This window comes from Podarcis cretensis (assembly GCF_951804945.1).
Source record: "Podarcis cretensis genome assembly, chromosome: 8".
NCBI lineage: Eukaryota > Metazoa > Chordata > Lepidosauria > Squamata > Lacertidae > Podarcis > Podarcis cretensis.
Genome location: NC_137177.1, coordinates 77,485,379 through 77,507,604, shown reverse-complemented (window position 1 = coordinate 77,507,604; position 22,226 = coordinate 77,485,379). Strand labels below are relative to the sequence as shown.

General features: G+C 46.2%; 1 protein-coding gene across 1 annotated transcript in view; it reads right to left on the bottom strand.

Moving 5' to 3' along the window:
* Positions 1-22,226, bottom strand: part of PEX14 (peroxisomal biogenesis factor 14) — a 150,050-nt gene that overhangs the window by 123,448 nt on the left and 4,376 nt on the right. Inside the window, exon 2 of the mRNA XM_079987163.1 lies at positions 14,101-14,148. Within this exon, the coding sequence (XP_079843289.1) occupies positions 14,101-14,148 (48 nt within the window). The remainder of the gene's footprint in view (positions 1-14,100; positions 14,149-22,226) is intronic.

Sequence of the window (22,226 nt, the reverse complement as noted above, 5' to 3'; positions counted from 1 at the left end):
ATCCCCAAAGGTCCAGCAAAAACTTTGTCCACAACTTTCCAGTTTTTGTAGTGACCTATGCTTTTGGCTTATGTTTTTAGCCATTGATTGTACCAAGTGAAATACTACCTCTAACTTTATCCAAAAATATTATGTATTACTGTATTAAAAAAAAAAATAATGGACAGAGGAAAAAACACCTCCAATATTAAATCATTACTATTTATCTTGTAATTGGACACAGATGTACATTCTCTGTTTCACTACACTAAAAAATAAATAAATACAACTGTAAACCTTCTGATAATTTTTTTAAGTGGAAAAAAACCCCTTGATTCTCAAAGAAGGAAAACACGTAGCCTTTATTAGGGGTTTGTGTGTGCGTTTCTGCGTGGGCAACAAAACAAAATACTAGTGTGTTTTAATCCCTGTATTTTAGGCTTTTATTAGTCTGCAATTTGCTAACCATATAACCTTATATATTATCTGCTGGGTGAATAACCAGAATCCTGTGTGTATGTCTTTAACAACAAAAAAAAATCACATAAAATGGGTTTTCTATCAATTTCAAATGGGGGACTTTTTTGAAGGTTGGCGGTGAAAATATTAGAAGACAGGTGAAATTGTCCTACTAAAATTCAATGTATCCCTTTTCTGTGCCTGTTCATTTGAAGCACCTAAAAAAAAGAAATACTACCCAGCAAACTTTACCTATGCGGGGTGGGGTGGGGGACTCCATCCTGAACCCCCAATTCTTCCTTTGAAAAGGCTTCCTGGACTATTTACAGAGCAAAACACTCCCATCTGACAGTGGGCTTGAAAACTCAGGCGGCGACGCTTTTTACGACAATGAAAACTTCCGTGCACATCTCAGACATCCGCGGGAGCGATTTGCCCTGCTTGTAACTTCCGCGACATAAGAGGGTGGGGAGAGAAGGAAGCTGGTGTCAGACGGACCGCAAAGTCCGCTCGCAAGCTTTTTATGATCTATATCCCTGCGTGGGAAATTCGGCAGGAGAACAAGGAGGAAGACGGAGAGAGGGAGGCATGAGGTTGTGGGGGAGGGAGGCGGAAAAAGCCTCTCCTCTTTACTGGTCCCACTGTCACTGCAAATAAAGACCACGTCAAGATTTAAACCATAATAATGGGGAAAGCTATAAAAGGTCTTGGCCATAATGTTTCCTCTGCTACCCCCTTTCATAAAACGCTCCCTTTCTTTCTGCTGCGTGCTTTGCAGTAATACATGTAATGCTTTGGAGAACGAGGGAAAGCTCGCAGGGCACGAGAGTGCTGCCCGCCTCCCATTTCCAGAAAGTGGACGGGGATTCCCCCCCCCCCAAGACCAGTCTCTGTCCAGCTCCCCCACTCTATCCCCCATGGCAAGACACATAGGAAATTCCAAGACGACAAGCCTCATAGGGCAGAAACCGCCAGCAACCGGTAGACGGTTTTTGCAGCATGCAACTCACCACTTCATCTGCTCCCATGCCCTGTAAACGGCTGAGAATTTGCCTCCCAAGAATGCTGCAGGGCCTCAGTGCAACATCGTGGCTGGCCCCTAGAACATTCTGTCCGTGCTGCTGGTCAGTGACTACACTGTAATACCAGAGTGGGGATCCTTCAGCCAGGCGACTGAATGTGGCCCTCCATACCTTTCCATCTGGCCCTCGGCACTCACCTCGGGCCTGCCCTGCCCCCCACAGACCACACCTGTCAGTGGCCTGCCTTGGGCGATTTTTGATCATGCCTGTTCCTTGCCTGGTTGGAGACTGATATAGTGTAGAGTGGTACCTCGGGTTACATACGCTTCAGGTTACATATGCTTCAGGTTACAGACTCCGCTAACCCAGAAACTGTACCTCAGGTTAAGAACTTTGCTTCAGGATAAGAACAGAAATTGTGCTCCGGTGGCGCGGCAGCAGCAGGAGGCCCCATTAGCTAAAGTGGTGCTTCAGGTTAAGAACAGTTTCAGGTTGAGAACAGACCTCCGGAACGAATTAAGTACTTAACCCGAGGTACCACTGTATGTGTCTTTGTGTGTGGGTGTGTAGGTGTAGAAATGACTGACATCACTATGGCTGCAATGTAACATATTGTGCAAAGTCTCATCCGTTGCTCTGCCCACTTTTGCCTCTGGCCTCATCCACCACTGGTATGTGGCCTCCCATACGTTGCCTATGTAGGCCTTGAGCTGGGAAAGAGTTCCCCGTCTTTGTTGTAATTACCAAATTCTGAGTCTGGGAAAAGGGAGGAGAGAGGACAGAAATGCAAGCTCTGCTCACTTCTGGATCAGCTGGGGGACAAAGGAGCAACAGGCTTCCTTGGTGGCTGCTGAGCATCAAGAGAAAGGCAGCACAAATTTATCAAGCGTGCCAAATACAGCATGCCTTTATTGACCCAAGTGGAACTAGACCAGAGGTGAGGAACTGTTTTCAGGCAGAGGGCCACATTACCGTCTAGGCAACCTTCTAGGGGCCACAAGCAAAACTGTGTGGGGAAGAAAATGTTAAAATTTACTCTCTATCCTCCACCCAGGCAGGTAAAAGCTCAAGGATGGATTCTAGTCAGGCAAAAGGCTCAGGAAGGGAGCAGAGCAGGGTTGGTGGTGGGGGCGTGGCCTGGGGAAAAGGGGTGTGGCCTAGAGAGAGTCCAGAGGGCAGGAGAGAGTAGACTGGGCCAGACGATCTAGTACAGTGGTTCTCAGTGTGGCACACCACGTTGGTGTGGCAGGAGAATATGGAAAGTGTGGCAGGAAGATTCAAGGACAATCAAAGGAACATTTAAACCTTGGCCTACTCCTGTGAGGTCCTGACTGCAAGAATGCTGGACTAGACAGACTTTTGGTTTAGATGCCACAGGGCACACTTTATCCTGAACAGACAAGTCACTTCCCCGCAACTGCTCCTTCGGCAATGCAGCCTGCAAAGCATCTCCTCTGCAGGGTTGCTTGTAAGGAGTTTAGCGGTCACAGCAAGACCATGGGCTGCATCTAAAGGTAAAAGTAAAGGGAACCCTGACCATTAGGTCCAGCCGTGGCCAACTCTGGGATTGCGGCGCTCATCTCGCTTTATTGGCCGAGGGAGCCGGCGTACAGCTTCTGGGTCATGTGGCCAGCATGACTAAGCTGCTTCTGGCGAACCAGAGCAGCGCATGGAAACACCGTTTACCTCCCCGCCAGAGCGGTACCTATTTATTTATTTGCACTCTGACGTGCTTTCGAACTGCTAGGTTGGCAGGAGCAGGGACTGAGCAATGGGAGCTCACCCCATCGCGGGGATTTGAACCGCCGCCCTTCTGTTTGGCAAGTCCTAGGCTCTGTGGTTTAGCCCACAGCGCCACCCGCGTCCCATTGGGCTGCAGCAAGTCAGTCCAAATCAGAGTGGAATGAATGAACCAACGCTAAGCCATGCCTATTAATTTCAGGGCGTCGACCAAACTGCGGGAGGCAGTGGAAGACAGAAGTGCCTGGTGTGTTCTGGTCCATGGGGTCACGAAGAGTCGGACACGACTAAACGACTAAACAACAACACTCTGGGTAGGACTAGCATTAGACAAAACCGGCTTACATGCAAAGCACTCTCATACCACTCTAACCGTCATGGCTTCCCCCGCAAAGAACCCTGGGACCTGCAGTTCGTCAAGGGTGCCAGGCACTGTAGCTCTGCGAGGGGATCCTTTGGGGACAAGCTGTTAAACTGGTATAAATTAGCACAAACCTTTTTTTTACGCTGGTCTTGGACGCCTGAGTTGCGTGTTTTCAGGACCCGCCCTATTTTGGGAGAGGTAATAAGTTTTTAGCTGTTTTAAATTGCTGTAACCTACAATGGGACCTTGCTGAGGTGGTGCGATCTGAATCAATGGACTGCAGAGTGCTTTGAACATGAGTGCCCTATATACAGATGATGATGATGGTGGTGCCACTGTTACAAGGGGGCCAAGGCAGCTGAGGGTTTGAGAAAGGTAGTGGCCGAACACCAAGGAGGGATGTGGTGGAAGGTGAAGATGATAATTCTCAATCGCAGCAAAGTGGCTGCAGCCATAAGCACTGCACCCCTGAGGAGCATAGGAAGCTGATTTGCACAAAGCTCCATCTAGCTCAGTATTGCCTACACTGACTGGCAGCAGCTCTCTAGGGTCTCAGATCAGGGATGGGGCGTCTTTCCCAACCCTACCTGGAGATGCCGAGGATTGAACCAGGGACCTTTGCATGCAAAGCATGCTATCTGCCAGAGTAACGCGTGCCCCCCCCCCAACGGCCCACGCTTCATGACAGGGCTGTCAATTACAGCCTTGACTTACGAGGCGAAGATTAAATGAGCTAAATATGTAGAGCCTGTCTAAGGAAAAAGAAAAAGGAAGGGTGATGGAATTGAGAGGGGAAGAGGAAGAAAGGGGTGTTTTTGGATTTGAAGAGTTTGGATTTGATATCCTGCTTTATCACTATCCTAAGGAGTCTCAAAGCGGCTAACATTCTCCTTTCCCTTCCTCCCCCACAATAAACACTCTGTGAGGTGAGTGGGGCTGAGAGACTTCAGAGAAGTGTGACTAGCCCAAGGTCACCCAGCAGCTGCATGTGGAGGAGCGGAGATGCGAACCCGGTTCCTCAGATTACGGATCTACCGCTCTTAACCACTACACCACACTGGCTCTCTTTTTAAATGGGAGGTAGCAAACTGATGCCCATTTCTAAAAGAGCAGCACAGATAAGGAGAATTCTGTAGGGTGCTCACCCAGCTTGCCTGACCCTCCACTCCCTCTGCTGTAACGCCACCTGCCTAACCACAGGAGACTTCAGATTTGTAAGCTACTTAGTGCAGTTGCTGAACTTTTTCCACTTAAACCTCATGGACACGGAGGATGCTGCAGAATTCTGTATAATACCTGACACACACACCCCTAAGCTTTGGTTAAGACAGATGTGGGGAACCCTTGGACATCTGGATGTTGCTGAACAACAACTCCCCTGATCCCAGGTTATTGGCCATGCTTGCAGGGGCTGATGGGAGTTGTAGTTCAGCAACTTCTGGAGGGTCAAAAGTTCCCCATTCCTGAGTTAAGAGATTAACACCAGGACATGGTTTGATGGCCGCCTTTGAGGTTTGAATTCCTCCTTCCTTGATTCAGCATTCTCTCTGTACTAGAGCATTCTCTGGTTGGCCACTGTGAGAACAGGATGCTGGACTGCTTGGGGCCACTGGCCTAATCCAGCAACAGGACTCTTCTTATGTACCCAGTTACCCATCTTAACCAGAGTTTCAAGTCTGGGTATTTGCAAACCCTGGTTAGGAGGAACCCCGATTAGCGCGAACCAGGGTTTGTGATGCTGCAGATCTATTACCTTTCATTATAAAGCAGCTTAAACAAAATCAGTCAGGCACTGTAGATAAATTAAAAATAAAGAAGTTAATGCCGTAGGAGGCAAGGACAAAAGGAAGGAAAGGGGCAGGGAAGCATAATAGACCCAATAAAGTCAGTCTTCTCGAGCAAGGGCTATAGGATCCAGCCGTTGAAAAAAGGGCAGAGGAGAAGGTAAAAGCATAAGGAGAATGAGTAAAAGGTAAAAGCATGAGTTAAAGCAGCGCTGAAGTACAGAAGCAGCCCTACGACAAAGGGAAGACCTTTTAGGAATCCCACAAAAGACTTATGAGAAGTTTTAGGGGGCCGGTCTCCCTCGGAACCATGGGCGGTTGCTGCCCTCTATAGGGCAAGCGGTGTATAGCATGGGATCCCTGGACCCCTCGCAAGCTGCAATGAACAGAGATACTCACACAAATGGGGGCCAGGCAGATTCCCATGCGTGCAGTGAAAACAGCCAATTCTCCAAATGGGCAGTTTCAGGTGGGTGGCACCAATCTACACAGGCAAGTCTGAAGGCCTCCACGGGTAACATTTCATTCATTTACTTATTGAATGTATGTCCCACCCTTTTCGCCAAGGAGCTGAAGGTGGTATGCATCATTCTCCCCCTCCTCATTTAATTCCCACAACAACCCTGCGAGGTAGGTCAAGGAATGACTGGCACAAGGCCGCAGCCAGCAAGCTCTGTGACACGGTAGGGATTTGAACCCTGGTGTGTCCCAAGGCCTAGTCCGACGCTCTAACCACTGCACCACACTGGTGCTCAAACCAGCGGCATGCAGTCATCCCCATGGCATGGGCTGCCCTAACATATACATTTGTCAGCCATACCTTTGTACAAGGTAGGAGGAGGCAGGGACGGATTGCATTCAATTACAACGTCTTGTCGGGATGCGCGGGGAATTTCAAGGAAGCGCTGCTATTGATCTGAGGCCAGGCGAGTTAAGCAGAGCTGACAGTTCCCCTTTAAACATGCTCCCTCGGTAAGTACATTTGCATCCGCGGACAGGGCGTGCGCATGAATTTGTCCAGGTCAACACATTAAAAGGAATCGACAGATTAAAAGAGTGCATTTTGCACGGACCACAGGGAAGGGAGGGTGAAGGGGCAAAAAAAAAATGAAAGAAAGAAAGAAAAGCCACTCGATGAACAGAGTCAGCAGTAAATAGACAAAACCAAGAAAGAAAGGAAAAGAAGAACGATTCGGCTCAGAACTCCACCAAGAGGTCAAGTATCACAGAAAACAGTTTGACAAATTAATGCGTTCTCCCAACAGCCGATGAAAAGAAGTTGGCACAAGACGGAAAAACCATATTCCATCGTACTGATGGTGGGCGTGCAATGCAGAGAGCTAAGAGACTTTAGCATGTACTGCAAGGGGGCTTTCTACAAACCCTATTCTCTCCCCACCCACCAACTCCCTGTAAGTTTCTAGTCCACACTGTTGCAGAGATGGGCTCGTCTGCTTGGCACAGCCCTGAGCTCCCGAGAACAGCCTTGAGAACACATAAAGGAGAGACCTGCTGGACTGGAGCAAAGGCCCATCCAAGACCAGCATCTTCTTCTCACGGTGGTCAACCACATGCCATTGCAAAATTCTCAAGCAAGACATCAACACCAGAGCACTCTCCCTTCCTGTGGTTTCCAGCAACTGATGTTCAGGAGCATTGCTGCCTCTGGCAATGTCAGCAGAGCACAAGCACTGTGACTAGTAGCCACTGAGAGCTTTACCCTCCGTGAATTTGCCCAATCCTCTTTTAAAGCCATTCAGGCTGGTGGCCATCACTGCCTCTTGTGGAAGCGAGTTCCACAGTCTACCTTCCCAACATTTCATAGAAACATAGGAAGCTGCCTCTTACGGACGCAGGCCATTGGCCCACTGAGCTCAGTACTGTCTACACTGACAGGCAGTGGCTCCCCAAGGATTCAGGCAGAGTCGTTCCCAGATCTACCTGGAAATGCTGCAAGGAGCCTGGGGCTTTCTGTAGACAAGGTGGATGCTCCACCACTGGGCTGCAGGCCTTCCCTTCTGCAACGAAACCGAGCTCCACAATTTTATTTTTTTTAAGTTCTCTGCATAATATTTTCCCCAAGGTTCACTTTGAACAGTCCAGAGAGAGGACCAGGAAGCCTCTAAAAGTCTATATATATTTTCCGATCGGTGCGGGGATTCCCAGACAGTTGGAGTCAGTGGGCAACTAACCCAGAGCCCCCAGTCAAACATTAGTCAGGATAATTTAGGACTGTCAGCCAGAGAGATGCTATCAGCTCAGCGACCTCTGGGCAAGCAGTAACCCTAATGGGCTTATAATGGGCTTGCATTCCTTCAGGCAGGTTCCTGTGGGTTTTGAATGCCTGGAGAGATTCCATCAGGTCTAGAAAAGACTGGTGGTGCGGGTCAAAATAAAAGCAAGCTTGGTGGTGAGAGGGGCTTTAGCAAACCAAGTAGGATGAGGAGCAGTTGAGAAGAATACGGTATGCTTCGTTGGAGAAAAGAAAGTTAAAGTTCTTCAAATATCAGGAGGGCTGTCACATCAGGGCACGCTGTGGGCCCCACAAGCACTACACATTTGAAGCAGTATCACACCACTTTGTCATGGCTTCCCGCAAAGGCTCCTGGGAGCTGTAGTTTGTTAAAGGTGCCGAGAATTGCGAAGAGACCCCGCCCCCATCTCCTGTCACAGAGCTTCAATACCCAGAATTCCCTGGGAAGAGGGTCTGATCGTTAAATCATTCTGAGAATGGTGAATAACCCCTAAAAGCCCCAAATACTTTTGTATTACTTTACAGGAACGATGCATCAAATTTAATTAATTAAATAACAACAACTACTACTACTTCTTGATCATTTTAGGCACTCTTTTACAAGGTTCTGCACACACGCACATTGACTCATGTCCTACAGGCCCTGCAAACTTATCATAATGCAAACATCCTCAATTTGTATTATCTACATAGGTGGAATATGTATGGAGCTGGGTGCAGAACTTTATTTATTTATAAATAGTAAATTTATTAACTATTCTTAATAATAATGATTCCTATCTATGTAGTATTTTGTACACAATTGCATATTTATCTGCAATGCCTTAAATTATCATTCACCCAATACGTGCATGTGTATAAAATATCATACGAATAAGAAGAAATCCAAAATTCTTATTAGAAATATATACCGTGAAAATAATACGCTGAACAAGTATGCATCATCGTTCATCTCGCCCTCACTCCCAACCCTTCATATTTTTCATTTCTTAAAAAAATCCCTCTTTAAAGATGGCAACAATAACCGTTCCGACTCCTGTCCAAATGATCAATCATCTGTACGTCATCTAAGCCCTAATAATGCATGTGGATTGATCCAAGCCTTGCACTTTTATCATTCCAATAAACGATAAACGCAAGGTCCGTTTTCCCTATGATCTTTTCAGAAGTTTGCATTTTTTAAAAGAAATTACTTTATTAGATATAACAATGCAGATGTCTGAGAGGTGCAGAAACGAGCAACTGCTTGCCTCATGTTTGAAATGATATGGTCCACAACTTATTAGAAGGAAAATGGTGCAGAGAGAAGAAGTGGTTATTGCAGAGGCTTTAAACAGTTCTACAGATAATAAGATCATGATACCACGGAAGCATGATGGAGCAGTCAATAATAGGTCCTGAAATACAATCAAACCCAGATAAGAATCATACTTTGCAGGAACTTGCAAACGACCACCATGCAGCTGCATGGGCCATAGGTTTGGCTTTGGCCTGGAAACTTGCAGAGAATGAGCAAGTTTTTCAGGTATCGCAACGAATAAGACCTTCTTAAATCAGGTATCAAGGGGAAAAGCAGAATTAGTGCTCTGTTTTCTATTTCTATGCAAAGTACACTCAGGCCCCCGAAAGATATAGCTTCTACAGTCTTATTGCTAAGAGAAAAGGCTTTTGTCTCCACTGATCAAGTCCAGTTCCACCCCATATTTCTTTTTACGCAAAGCCAAACTCTTTACTTTGAGCAGAATGTCCAACCAAGAAAGAAAAAGGGAGGAGAGAGGGGAAAGGCTGTTTAGATTCCACAAGTGCTTGAAGGATCGAGGGGGGAAATTGGGCAGCAGAGAGACAGGCGGGGGGGGGGGGAGAGAGAGAGAGAGAGAGAGAGAGAGAGAGAGAGAGAGAGAGAGAGAGAGAGAGAGAGACAGCAGTGGCCGTGTCACGGAGCATCTGGACTCAAGGAGAAAGCTGATCCCACGCCAAGGGATGACAAATGCTGGCTGTAAACAGCACCAGAGCGAGTTGCTGACGCTCCGAGAACCACAAGGTTACACTTCCCATCGCGGAGCGTCCAGGCGAAATTTTAATGGGCCAAGACCGACAGCAGGGAAATGAGAGGCCAAAATTAAAAATAATAATAATAATAATCGTAGATTACAGCCCCCCCCCCGGCCTCAGTCCATTTGCCGCCACCGCTGCGGACAAAGGGCGCTGCTGCCTCCGTTAGAAGCAGAGCTTGCTATTAAAGATCGCAGAGGTTACTCCAAGGGGACTGGGCTGGGTTTTGATGAACTACGGCAGTGGTTTGGAGAGGACTTTTTGTTTTGTTTCGCTGGCTTAACAAATGGTGGTGATTAAAGTTTCTAGCTCTCAAGCTAATGGGACAGAAGCTTGGAAAGGTAAATGCAATGATGCTTGCAAAATATTTGGAGACAGGGAGGGAGGGGGTAATGTCCCAACTCTCTCCCTCCAAAGACTTGTTCCTACATATTTACCCCGGGATGAGAGGCAGTCCTTTCTCAGCTGTTACGGCTAACCAATACTGACAGACCCACCTTTCTAATACTGTCCACTTCTTTTTTTTTAAAAAAAAAAAAGTATAAGAGAGACACCTGAACCTAGAAGCTGCTGCAACATCTTTTGCCAAAGTATGCTGCTCAATTGTGCAACGGGATGCTAGCACGTTTCAAAATGGGGGAAAGGTGGGACAGCGCTCGTTTTGCTCAGGGACACATCCAAACTTGCCAGGAACCATGCTGAAACTGGCTTGCCCCAGTGAGCAACCTGGCTGCCAAATTCTGCACCAGCTGTAATTTCCAAGCCGTCATCAGATGCAGCCCTACACATGATGCATATCCGAACGCAAGAAGCCCCGGGTAACTAATAAGCTCTCGCTAGAGGTCTGCGGCACTGAACGACCAGCGAGTCAGGCCGTAAGTGGGGAGCGAACGGCCGATTAGTTAAAAGGGTCTCTACGGATGTGTGGCTGGAAGTGATGACGACACCTAAGCAGAAATGAAGAGGCTACAAGAGGCATAAGAGAGGGAGTAAGCGGAAAAAATTAATTAAAAAGGAAGCAGGGTTGAAAGCCCCCGTTCCTTTTCCACATGAGCTCCGTGGTACCCTCACATGCGTGAAGGTTCGTTGCGAGATCAAGATTATATTTCAGGGACACTGAATTTTATTTTGTATTTTCTTGATTTGTGCTGCGTTTCCCCCAACACCTTTTCCCAACGAATTATTTTTATCTTATATCTATGTCTATATATAGATATATGGCTGCGATGCGTTCCTCTTTTCCTCGGAGCAATTATGAAGCAGTATATAAAGAGCAGGGGAGATGATGTTAATTAAACAGAAGGTAATTTCTGTCAGCCCACAGGGTGGGGGGCAGAGAGTGAGCCGCCTGCCATTCTCCTTGGGAAGAAGGAGAAGAAAAATCAGTGCGAAAGCATAGGTACTTGCATCAGCAAGAAACAGCCTTAATTTAAAAAAAATATTGCAGACAAGAGCATGAAGGCACGCGAGGCAGCAAATCTGGAGCTCTGTCTGAGTTTCGTCCTGCTAACAAACCCACTGAAATGAATGGAAATAACAGACGTAGGCCTGTTACACTTTTCGGTGCCTGCTTAAAACCTGCAAAAGGGACGCGGGTGGCGCTGTGGGTTAAGCTAAATATGTTAAAATAATTTAATTGGAAAAGCTTGCAAATAATAGATAGGCTTAGGATTCAAATATGTAAGGATAAGATTCAAGATGTTTAAAGATAAATTAGAAAGAATGAAAGATGTTAAGTGACTAAGTTAACTTTCTGAGAAAATTGATTTTGGGAAACTGTTAAAATGATATATAATGAAATTCAACCAAGGGGATTTGAGGAAGTCACTAAATAATGTTACCAAGATTTAAACAGGATTTTTGTTTGTGTGTCTGTTTGTGTGTTTTAAAATTTTTGGGGAAATTAATAAAAAAATTGAAAAAAATAAAAATAAACCACAGAGCCTAGGACTTGCTGATCAGAAGGTCGGCAGTTCGAATCCCCGGGACGGGGTGAGCTCCCATTGCTTGGTCCCTGCTCCTGCCAACCTAGCAATTTGAAAGCACATCAAAGTGCAAGTAGATAAATAGGTACCGCTCCGGCGGGAAGGTAAACGGTGTTTCCGTGCGCTGCTCTGGTTCGCCAGAAGCGGCTTAGTCATGCTGGCCACATGACCTGGAAGCTGTACGCCAGCTCCCTTGGCCAATAAAACGAGATGAGCGCCGCAACCCCAGAGTCGGCCATGACTGGGCCTAATGGTCAGGGGTCCCTTTACCTTTAAAACCTGCAAGCCTATCCAGTCATGCAGAAGCTACACTAGAGGAGCCTGCTGGATCAGACCAGTGGCCCCATCCAGCATCCTGTCCTCACAGTGGCCAGCCAGATGCCCCAATGGGAAGCCCACAAGCAGGTCCTGAGCACAACAGCACTCTCCTCATTTCTGATTCCCAGCAACTGGTATTCAGAGGCCAATGGTCTCTGTCCCTGCGTTAAACGGTAGCTAAGGGCAGGAAAAGCAAACAATGGTCTACTTCAGGGATGGGGAACCCCTGGCCCTCCAGGGGTTGTTGTTGGACTCCAACCCCCCTCAGCCTCAGCCAGCATGCGCACAGATGATGGGAGTTGTAGTAGAACATCTGGAGATTTTGCAGTTTCTTCATCCATCCATCCATCTATGGGGAGCATTCACATCCTTCCAGATGTTGCCAGACTCCAACTTCCACCAGCCCCAGCCAGCAAAGCCAGTGGTTAGGGGTGGTGATGAGAATAACATCTGGAGGGAAACAGGTTTCTCCCACTTTTGGTTTGGTGTGAGAAATTTGAGGGCATGTAAGGCACATGTGGGGACGCAGGTGGCACTGTGGGTAAACCTCAGCACCTAGGACCTGCCGATCACATGGTCGGCGGTTCGAATCCCCGCGGCGGGGTGAGCTCCCGTCGTTCGGTCTCAGCTCCTGCCCACCTAGCAGTTCGAAAGCACCCTTAAGTGCAAGTAGATAAATAGGTACCGCTTTATAGCGGGAAGGTAAACGGTGTTTCCGTGTGCTGCTCTGGTGCCGGTTCGCCAGAGCAGCTTCGTCACGCTGGCTACGTGACCCGTAAGTGTCTGCGGACAGCACTGGCTCCCGACCTCTTGAGTGAGATGAGCGCACAACCTTAGAGTCTGTCAAGACTGGCCCATACGGGCAGGGGTACCTTTACCTTTAAGGCACATGTGCGAAACATCCCAGAATCCTCTGTACCTTGGAGGCCTTCTGCGGAAGGCCTTTTAATAGGGAAAGAGGTAGGGTCTGGGAATCTTAATTATGATGCTTTGTTCTATAGCAGAAACACTGAAATCTCAAAGTCTGCTTGATGAGGAGCACAAAAGGAGGTTGAGATTTCGTAGAGGGTTTCCCTGATGAAGAAGCTGGATGTACTACAGTGGTACCTCGGGTTAAGAACTTACAGTGGTGCCTCGCAAGACAAAATTAATCCATTCCGTGAGGCTCTTCGTATAGCGGTTTTTTCGTCTTGCGAAGCAAGCCCATTGACAGCTTAGCGGATTAGCGCTATTAGCGGTTTAGCGGCTTTTAGCGATCAGCTGTTAAGCGGCTTATCAGCGGATCAGCTGATAAGCGGCTTAGCGGCTTAGGAAAAGGGGGGAAAAGGGGGGGGGGAAACCGCAGGAACTCGCAAGACATTTTCGTATTGCTAAGCAAGCCCATAGGGAAATTCGTTTTGCGCAGCGCCTCCAAAACGGAAAACCCTTTCGTCTAGCGGGTTTTCCGTCTTGCGAGGCGTTCGTCTTGCGGGGCACCACTGTAATTCGTTCTGGAAGTCTGTTCTTAACCTGAAACTGTTCTTAACCTGAGGTACCACTTTAGCTAATGGGGCCTCCTGCTGCCGCTGCACGATTTCTGTTCTCATCCTGAAGCAAAGTTATTAACCTGAGGTACTATTTCTGGGTTAGCGGAGTCTGTAACCTGAAGCGTCTGTAACCCGAGGTACCACTGTACTACCTCTCAGGTTAATCGGCATACACACAATACACACAATACACCACACATTTCATTTTCATCAACAAATGGAGAAACTCTCTGCCAATAGAAGAGACTGGTTACGTGCCACAGTCCTCGAAAGAAAAATCTCTGATCAAGAGCAAGAAGCGAGTCTTTCATGGGTGGTTGGAGATGACCCTCTGCTCACCCAGGAAAAGATAAGGAGGGGGTGTCACTAAAGGTCAAAGTTCAGAGGTCACCTAGAGAGCACCACACATAGCAATACTTAGGTCATTCTGTCAGAGACCAAGGAGTTGATCCTGAAAAAAAGTGGCCAAACAGATGCTCTTTTCAAGAGAACAAGCTGGTCAAAAAACCCCTCAAAAAAGCAACCACATGGACATGCAGCCCGTACCTGGTTGAGTTGAATTACGTGAAAGCAAAGTTATTCTTTTGATTCCCCCACCCCACAAACGCAGGACTCACCAGAGCTTCGCGGGATGCTGCATTCTCAGCTCCAGGAGAAGAGCCAGTCTGTAAGAAGAAAAAAAGCAAGGTTAGAGTGCCACCCAATGGTCACTTCTAAGCATGCTTAGCTGCTCTGACATACATACATACAAACAAACAGGAGCCATGACTCGCCAGGAGAGCACCCACTAAAAGGTCTCTGGTTCTGCTAAAAGGTCTCCGGTTCAATTCCCGACATCTCCACTTTATAAAGCACCAGCTCTTGCTGGTGAGGAAGCACTGCTGTTTCACCCAAAAGGGGTGTAATTCGATATTTTCGATTGTGATATTTATGGAGACGTTGTCGAAAGAACGTATGATTTACACGACTCCGGCAGCAAAACTGGTGTTCACTGAGCAATGGAAACCTGTTCCAGATCTTTCTTTGGAGCATCGGCACCAGTTTATTTTGTTTGTTTTATTTATTTATTAAACTTATTAGTCACTTGGCACCCAAAGTTTCCAAGCAACTTAACGTTAAAGAAAAATATATGCACATACATAACGTAGCAGGGGCGGGGAAGGGGGTAGGGATCGTACAATACATTAACATCTCATTTAACACACAACTTGTGGAAAAGCTAAAACAGCATGCCAGCAATATCCAAACCATAAACGAAGCAATAGTCCCACCCACTAATTAGCAGATGAACCTCAACCAGTCCTTTTTTGAATGCAGCCGTTATGGAAAAGTTTACTCTGTGACTGAAACGTCAAGGAAAAAGCAGAGTCTTTTCACTTGATTTGGCATACTGATTTCACCTAGCGATCTGGCTTTTTGTTTGGTTTTTTTAATACATATTTATTAAAGTTTTTGAATAAAAATGCATAAATAAACAACATTACTTATATTATAACATAGTTTCATCACTTCTTTGGACTCCCCCACGTCTCCCGCTCGCACTTACATCATTACAGAAAAAAAAAAAAATTCCAAGCAAATTACCCACTTGTTTGCCATCTTCTCTCCGCTCATTTAGATAAAATCTAACAATTCTCCAATAAATTTATATTTTCCTTAATCTCACTTATCGTCAAAATCAGATCTAATTCATGGTAGGCCATTATTTATGATCTAGCATCCTTCTTAACATTCAACCAAATTACAATATTTTTGTAAATAAATCTTGAATTTCCTCCAATCCTCCTCAATCCTCTCCTCTCCCAGGTCTCGGATTCTACCAGTCATCTCGGCCAGTTGCATATAGTCCATCAGCTGCATTTGCCACTCTTCCAGTGTGGGTAGATCTTGAGTTTTCCAGCTCTTGGCGATGAGTATCCTTGCTGCCGTTGTTGCATACAACGATCTGGCTTTTTGAAGAAGCTGTCCATTCAGGCTTGGGAAATGTGGCAAGCAGGTATACCATTAACTCACTGGTCTTGTACATATTTTTAATTACTTATTTAGCGGTTTTTGTTATCTTTCCTCTGCTGCAGTGTGAATTAAGTTGGAGTGATATGGGGCGATAACGCTTCTAAAAATTATGCACGCCCAAAGGTTTTGCCATGGTTTCTGTATGCAACACCTCCTTGTTTAAGATGCTTGCTACTCAGCCCTGGGCAAAAAGGCTTGCTGCCCCCCCTACAAACGCAGAAGAGAAGGGACAAAGGCAAGACAAACCCACCCCCCTCCCCACGTGCAGAACCAACAACCTTCTGAAGTTGTTCAGCACAGCCCACCAGTCCGGCCCCTGCTGTAAATTTCCCTAAAACAAGCAATACCAGTGAAAACATTTTTTTGACAACTGGGTAATTTATACCCACGCTAAGAGGCTGTGCTAATAAAAGGATGGCAGATTTATAAATCAACATGTGTGTGTTAAATTAGGGCAAAAAAATTAATTGAGGGGCAGGCAACCAGCATGCCAAGCAGACCCAGGACGAAGGAATAAGAATCTTAAAAATAAATGACAGCTCAGGTTTCCTCCCCTGCAAGTGTTTTCATGCAAAGCTAACAAGTCACTGAAGCACGGAGCAATTAAGACCGTGGCCATGGTCCAAGGAAAAATTGGTGTGCACTTGGATCCAGTGAAATCACAGAAACACGGAGTTGGCCTGCAGCAGGAGCGGGGTAAACCTCAGCCTGCCTGGATAGGGCACCCTCACGATGCCAAAGTGCTCAGCAGTCCTGGAATGTGGCTCTGAATTCTGATCATACCTCTCAGTCACCTGGATGGAGGCGCGCTGTGTGTGTGTGTGTGTGTGTGTGTGTGTGTGTGAACCTGTCTGCTGTTCAAAGCTAAAATTTGCATCCATTGCTCTGGCCACGCCCACCACTGGAATGTGGCCCCTGGAAGGTTGCGCAGAAGGGAATATGGCCCTCAGGCTGAAAAACGTTCCCCACGCCTATGCGTTGCGTGAAGAAGGATTTTCTTCTATCTGTCTTGAATCTTCCAATGCTCAACTTCATTGGAGTTCTAGGGCAAGAGAGGGAGTCAGCTGCCAGTCAGTGTAGGCTAGGCATAGGCAAACTCGGCCCTCCAGATGTTTTGGGGCTACAATTCCCATCATCCCTGACTACTGGTCCTGTTAGCTAGGGATCATGGGAGTTGTAGTCCCAAAACATCTGGAGGGCCGAGTTTGCCTATGCCTGGTGTAGGCAATACCTCGCTAGACGGATGAACGGGTCTGACTCAGAATAAGGCAACTTTCTACAACCCTCTGTCTTAAGGGAAGGGCTGTAGATCAGTAGATCGTTCCGCCCGGACACTGAGGTCCAGTGCCGAGGCCCTTCTGGCAGTTCCCTCGCTGCGAGAAGCCATGTTACAGGGAACCAGGCAGAGGGCCTTCTCGGTAGTGGCACCCACCCTGTGAAACGCCCTCCCACCAGATGTCAAAGAGAAAACTAACTACCAATACCAAACTTTTAGAAGACATCTGAAGGCAGCCCTGCTTAGGGAAGCTTTTGATGTTTAATAGGTTATTGTATTTTAGTGTTTTGTTGGAAGCCACCCAGAGTGGCTGGGGAAACCCAGCCAGATGGGCGGGGTATAAATAAATTATTATTAATTATTATTATTATTATTATTATTATTATTATAGAATCACAGAACTGCAAAGCTGGAAGGTACCCCGAGGGTCATCTAGTCTAACCCCCTACAATACAGGAATCTCAACTAGAACACCTGCCTTGCACACACAGGGTCCTGGGTTCAACCCCCCAGCATCTCCAGGTAGGGCTAAGAAAAGACTCCTGTCTCTGAAATCCTGGAAAGCTGATGCCAGTCAGAGAAGGCAATACTGAGGTAGATGTATCAATGGTTTTGACTTAGCATAAGGCAGCTTCCTATTTTCTATTTTTCATGTTTCCCCCCTCACCTTTGTAGAAACACTTTTCATGTCGGAAATGCACACACACACACACACACACACACACACACGGAGTCTTAACATGCTCTCTATCATCTTCTCTCAGAAACCAGATCTCACTTTATTTTCCCCCCCAAAAGCTGTATTGAATTTTACATAAATATACAGATATATAAAAACTTCCGGGCTCCTCAGGGACCCGGCCTGAATGATTCACCCAATTAGATCTACATTTAGCTATTATGTAGGATATTGAACCACATCAATCAGTTCAGGTTAAGATGAAGGACTAAGAGAAAGAGACAGATGTCTTAAGGGAGGTCTCTAAGGAAACGGGGAAGGGGGTTCCTAAAAAAAAAAAGTACATTGTTAAGATCAAGGGCAGAGAAGCAGTGCTTTTGACCTACACAATCTTGTAGACCTCAGCCTTTTGGATAACTTTCAATTACTGTTCTTTTTTTAAAGAAATCCTATGCTTCTAGATCTCATGATTAGTTAGAGGTGGGTTGTTAACAGAAACACTTAATGGATATAGTCATGTCAAAGGGTCAAACTATTTTCCTCAAGAGATGTTCAAAATATTCCTTTAGTTATTATGAGACATATATGGATAACTACTTATTTGATCTGTATTTTTTAAAGTTGTAATTTTACTGTACTATGGGGGGAATCGCAAAAAAGAGGGGGGTAACTAGAGGAGATGTTCTTAGAGCACACTGCTTGCTTTTTAAATGATGTAATCCTGGGCATTTGAACCCTGGTTGATGCAAGACCTCTTTTGACACACATACAGTTCCCACTTTGAAATACCATGCCTGGTCTTGCAGTAGGATTGCCGGGTTAAGATCAATTGATAAAAGACTTATAGTAACTTAACTGGTTTACCACTCTTGAAACTCAGGTTCACCATGTGATTTGAGGCACGGCTCTCCCACTTTTAGCAGCTTGCAGTAGGCAACAGTTCAACAGGTTAAACCTTTTCTAATACAGAAACACTGTTACGGGGAAAGCTTCACCTGTCGACAGCAACCCTATTTGGAAAGAGGAAAATTCGGAAGCAGGGACCCTTCCCTAGTGGTCAAGATGAATGAATAAAGGAAGCTGTCCGCTTCAGACTTGATGGACAGCAAAGAGGATATCAATGTGTCTGGTGGAGCTTAAGAGTGTACGAAGAGTCTCACTGTTGAATCAACCCCACAGCCCATCTAGACTGGCATCCTATACTCAAAGTGGCCAATCAGATGCATCTGGGGAGCCTGAAAGCAGGACCCAAGCACAAAAGCTCTGCGCTCCCCACCCCTTGCACTTTCCAGGCACTGGTGTGCAGAAGCATCACTGCCTCCAATCTGGCTGGATTCAACCCTCAGTTTTAAAAGTTCTCAGGAATAACAAGGCTTAAGGCAATATGCAACGCTATGAAATAACGGGGGAAATTAATAATAATAATTTATTATTTGTATCCTGCCCATCTGGCTGGGTTTCCCTAGCCACTCTGGGCGGCTTCCACAAAGACCAAAAATACACTGATGTCACACATTAAAAACTTCCCTGAACAGGGCTGCCTTCAGATGTCTTCTGAATGTCAGGTAATTGTTTATCTCTTTGACATCAGGTGGGAGGGCGTTCCACAGGGCGGGCGCCACTACCGAGAAGGCCCTCTGCCTGGTTCCCTGTAGCCTTGCTTCTCGCAATGAGGGAACCGCCAGAAGGCCCTGGGCACTGGACCTCAGTGTCCGGGCAGAACAATGGGGGTGGAGACGCTCCTTTGGGTATACTGGGCCGAGGCCGTTTAGGGCTTTAAATTACAAATGAGTTTTTATTCCGTTGCAAGTATACACCTGTAAGATGTTTAATAGTCAACAAATGTTTACAGGCAACTGCCCATTTGTGCAGGGATTACGTTCCGAGGCACCACATGCATAAATGAAATCACATATATTGGGAACATCATGGAAATCGACTGCAGACACCCTCTAAACCTCTGGAAACCCTTGGAAAACTCTTTTAACAGCTCCACCAAACTCCACCACAATTGCTCCCTCCAAATCTCCTAGCTCAAACTCCAGCTCTACACAGGCCTAAAAAAGTCACTGCAAAGGCTCCTGGGATTGCACTTGCAAAGGCTCGGGGGGGGGGGTTGCTAAATGCTATTTTTGCACCATTTTCTCTGTTTCCTCAATCTGCTCGGGCCATTTTTGCCCCTTTTCATGCCATGTCCAGGTTTGTAGCAATATGCAAGACTGCATGTGCCTCAAACACATGTAAATGGGGAGTTGCCTGTACTTAAAATATTAAAATATAATTAATTTGTTGCAGTTGTTGTTGTTTAGAATGATCTTTATTTAGCAAATCAGTGATACTAGCAAAGCCAGCCTGGTATATATGCTAGTTTAAGCTACTTCTAGGATGATCCCTGTTTGTTAACTAGAGCTGCAATCGCTATACGCGCTTACCTGGGTGTGAGTCCTGCTAGCTCAAGGAAACATAATCCTGAGCTGACATGCTTGGGATTTCCACTGTAAATCCTTATTTATGTGGGGCTGAGAGCAGGACCTGGGTGCAGCAAGGACTCTCCCCTCCCACAGTTTCTAGCAAATGGTATTCAGAAGCATTGCTTTCTCCAAAAGTGGGGACAAGAGGTATCTTTTGACTGAACCCAGGCTTCTTTCAGAGGTGGGATCAGGAAGGAGGGCATGGTGCCTAAACCGGATGAATTCAACCACCCCCAGGTTTCCTGCAGTCTCTCTCTCTCTCCTTCCCCCTAAAGGGACAGAGCCTGAGAATATGAAGTTCAGCCAACTCCAAGGACACCAGAACTGGAGTGAGCCAAGGCAGAGGCAAGCACTTGCCCTCCAATTCCTACGCAACAGAGGTGATTAGGGATATGGGGTGGAAGATTTTCCGCAGGGAATGGGGAGGATTCCGAAATCCAAAATGTTCCGTTCTTCTATTTTTCCATGCAAAACGTTTTTTCCCCCATTTCATAAGTCCAGTGAGGAAAGATTGCAGCTTTTGGAACTTTCTGATTTAAAGAAAAGGCTAGTAACATGGTATAAATGTTTAAAATTATGAATGGCATTGAGAAAGAAGTGGATAGAGAAAAGTCTTCTCTGCCTCTTTCAAAGCACTAGAACATGTGGAGATCCAATGCAGTTGGAAGATTCAGTACAGATTAAAAAAAAGGACTTTCTTCATGCAGTGTATAGTTAACCTATGGAACTCATTCCCACAGGAGGCAGGGATGACTACCAACCTGGGTGGCTTTAAAAGATTAGACAAAATTCATGGAGAATAAGGCTAACAATGGCTACTAACCATGATGGCTAGGCTCTGTAATGCTTCTTAATACCAGCTGTTGGGAACTACGGGAGGGGAGAATGCTCTTCTGCTTGGGTCCAGTTTGTGGGTTTCTCACAGGCATCTGGTTGGCCACTGTGAGAACAGGATACCAGACCAGATGGGCCACCAGCCTAATCCAGAAGGCTCTTCTTATGCTCTTGCATAAGACAGTAACAATTAATGGACACCAGCTACAACCAGGGTATTTGGCAAGCTTAGCAGTCTCAATGTTTTCTGGGTTTGCTTACTGAAAACAAGCAAACAAGCTCTGCTCAATCACTTCTCTAAGCCTTAAGAGTCTTCACCAACCTGTTTCCTTCAAAATATTCTGGACAGCATTGTGGACTACACACGCTGAAGCTGATAGGAATTATAGTCCAAAACATCTGGAGTATGCTACGTTGGCTCTAAAGCGATGCTCTTCAGCCTTGGGTCTCCAGATGTTCAACTACAACTCCCATAATCCCTGATCACTGGTTAAATTACCTGGGGATGATGGAGCCTGTTGCCCAGCTTCTGGGGACCCAAAGTTTGAAGAACACTGGTCTAGAGAACCAGCAAATCACCCTCTCAAAATATCCTGATTTGCACAGGACAATCTCCTAGTTCAACTTTTTTCTAGAAAGCAGTTAAGGCAGTGATGGCCAAACTTGACCATCCAGCTGTTTTGGGACTACAACTCCCACCATCCCTAGCTAACAGGACCAGTGGTCAAGGATGATGGGAATTGTAGTCTCAAAGCAGCTGGAGGGCCGAGTTTGGCCAGCACTGAGTTAAGGGGATGAGATTTCTTGCAGACCCCCCTCTCACTAGGCTAATCCAAGCCAGGTCACTGTTTTCTTCCCTACACCCACAAACAATGGTCTACTCAGAGTAAAGCCACTGAAATTGATGAACCTAATTTAATCATGTCAGTTAACTTCAATGGGTGTACTCTGAGTAAGACTAGCATGGGATATAATACCATGTGCCCAAATTCAGGCATTACAACAAGTCAGATGCCAGCTAGTTTTCCAGTAGCTCAGCAGCAGTGAAGAGGAACTTTTGATCCTTCACATTAAACCATAATTTGTCTTTAACTGTGGTAATTGGGAATCTCAGGCTCAGGGGCCCTATAGGCCCCTGGATTCCCCCAGAAGGGATCCTTTAACAGCTGACAAGATTAGTGGGAGGGGAGGAAGAACCCAGTTAGAGAAAGAAGACTTTGTTGCAGCTTGAAGACAAACCCATTTATTATGACATGAGTCACTGTCTCTCAGCCTAACTAACTTCACAGGGTTATTTGTGAGGATAACTGGGGAGGACGAAAACTACGTACACCACCTTGAGCTCCTTAAGGGAAAAGGTGGCATTTAAAATGTAATAAATAAATAAGCCAGAATCAAGCAAATTGATACCTCCCCAGATGTTGTAAATTTCTACTGCCATTATCCACAGCCAGCCTGGCCAATGGTGAG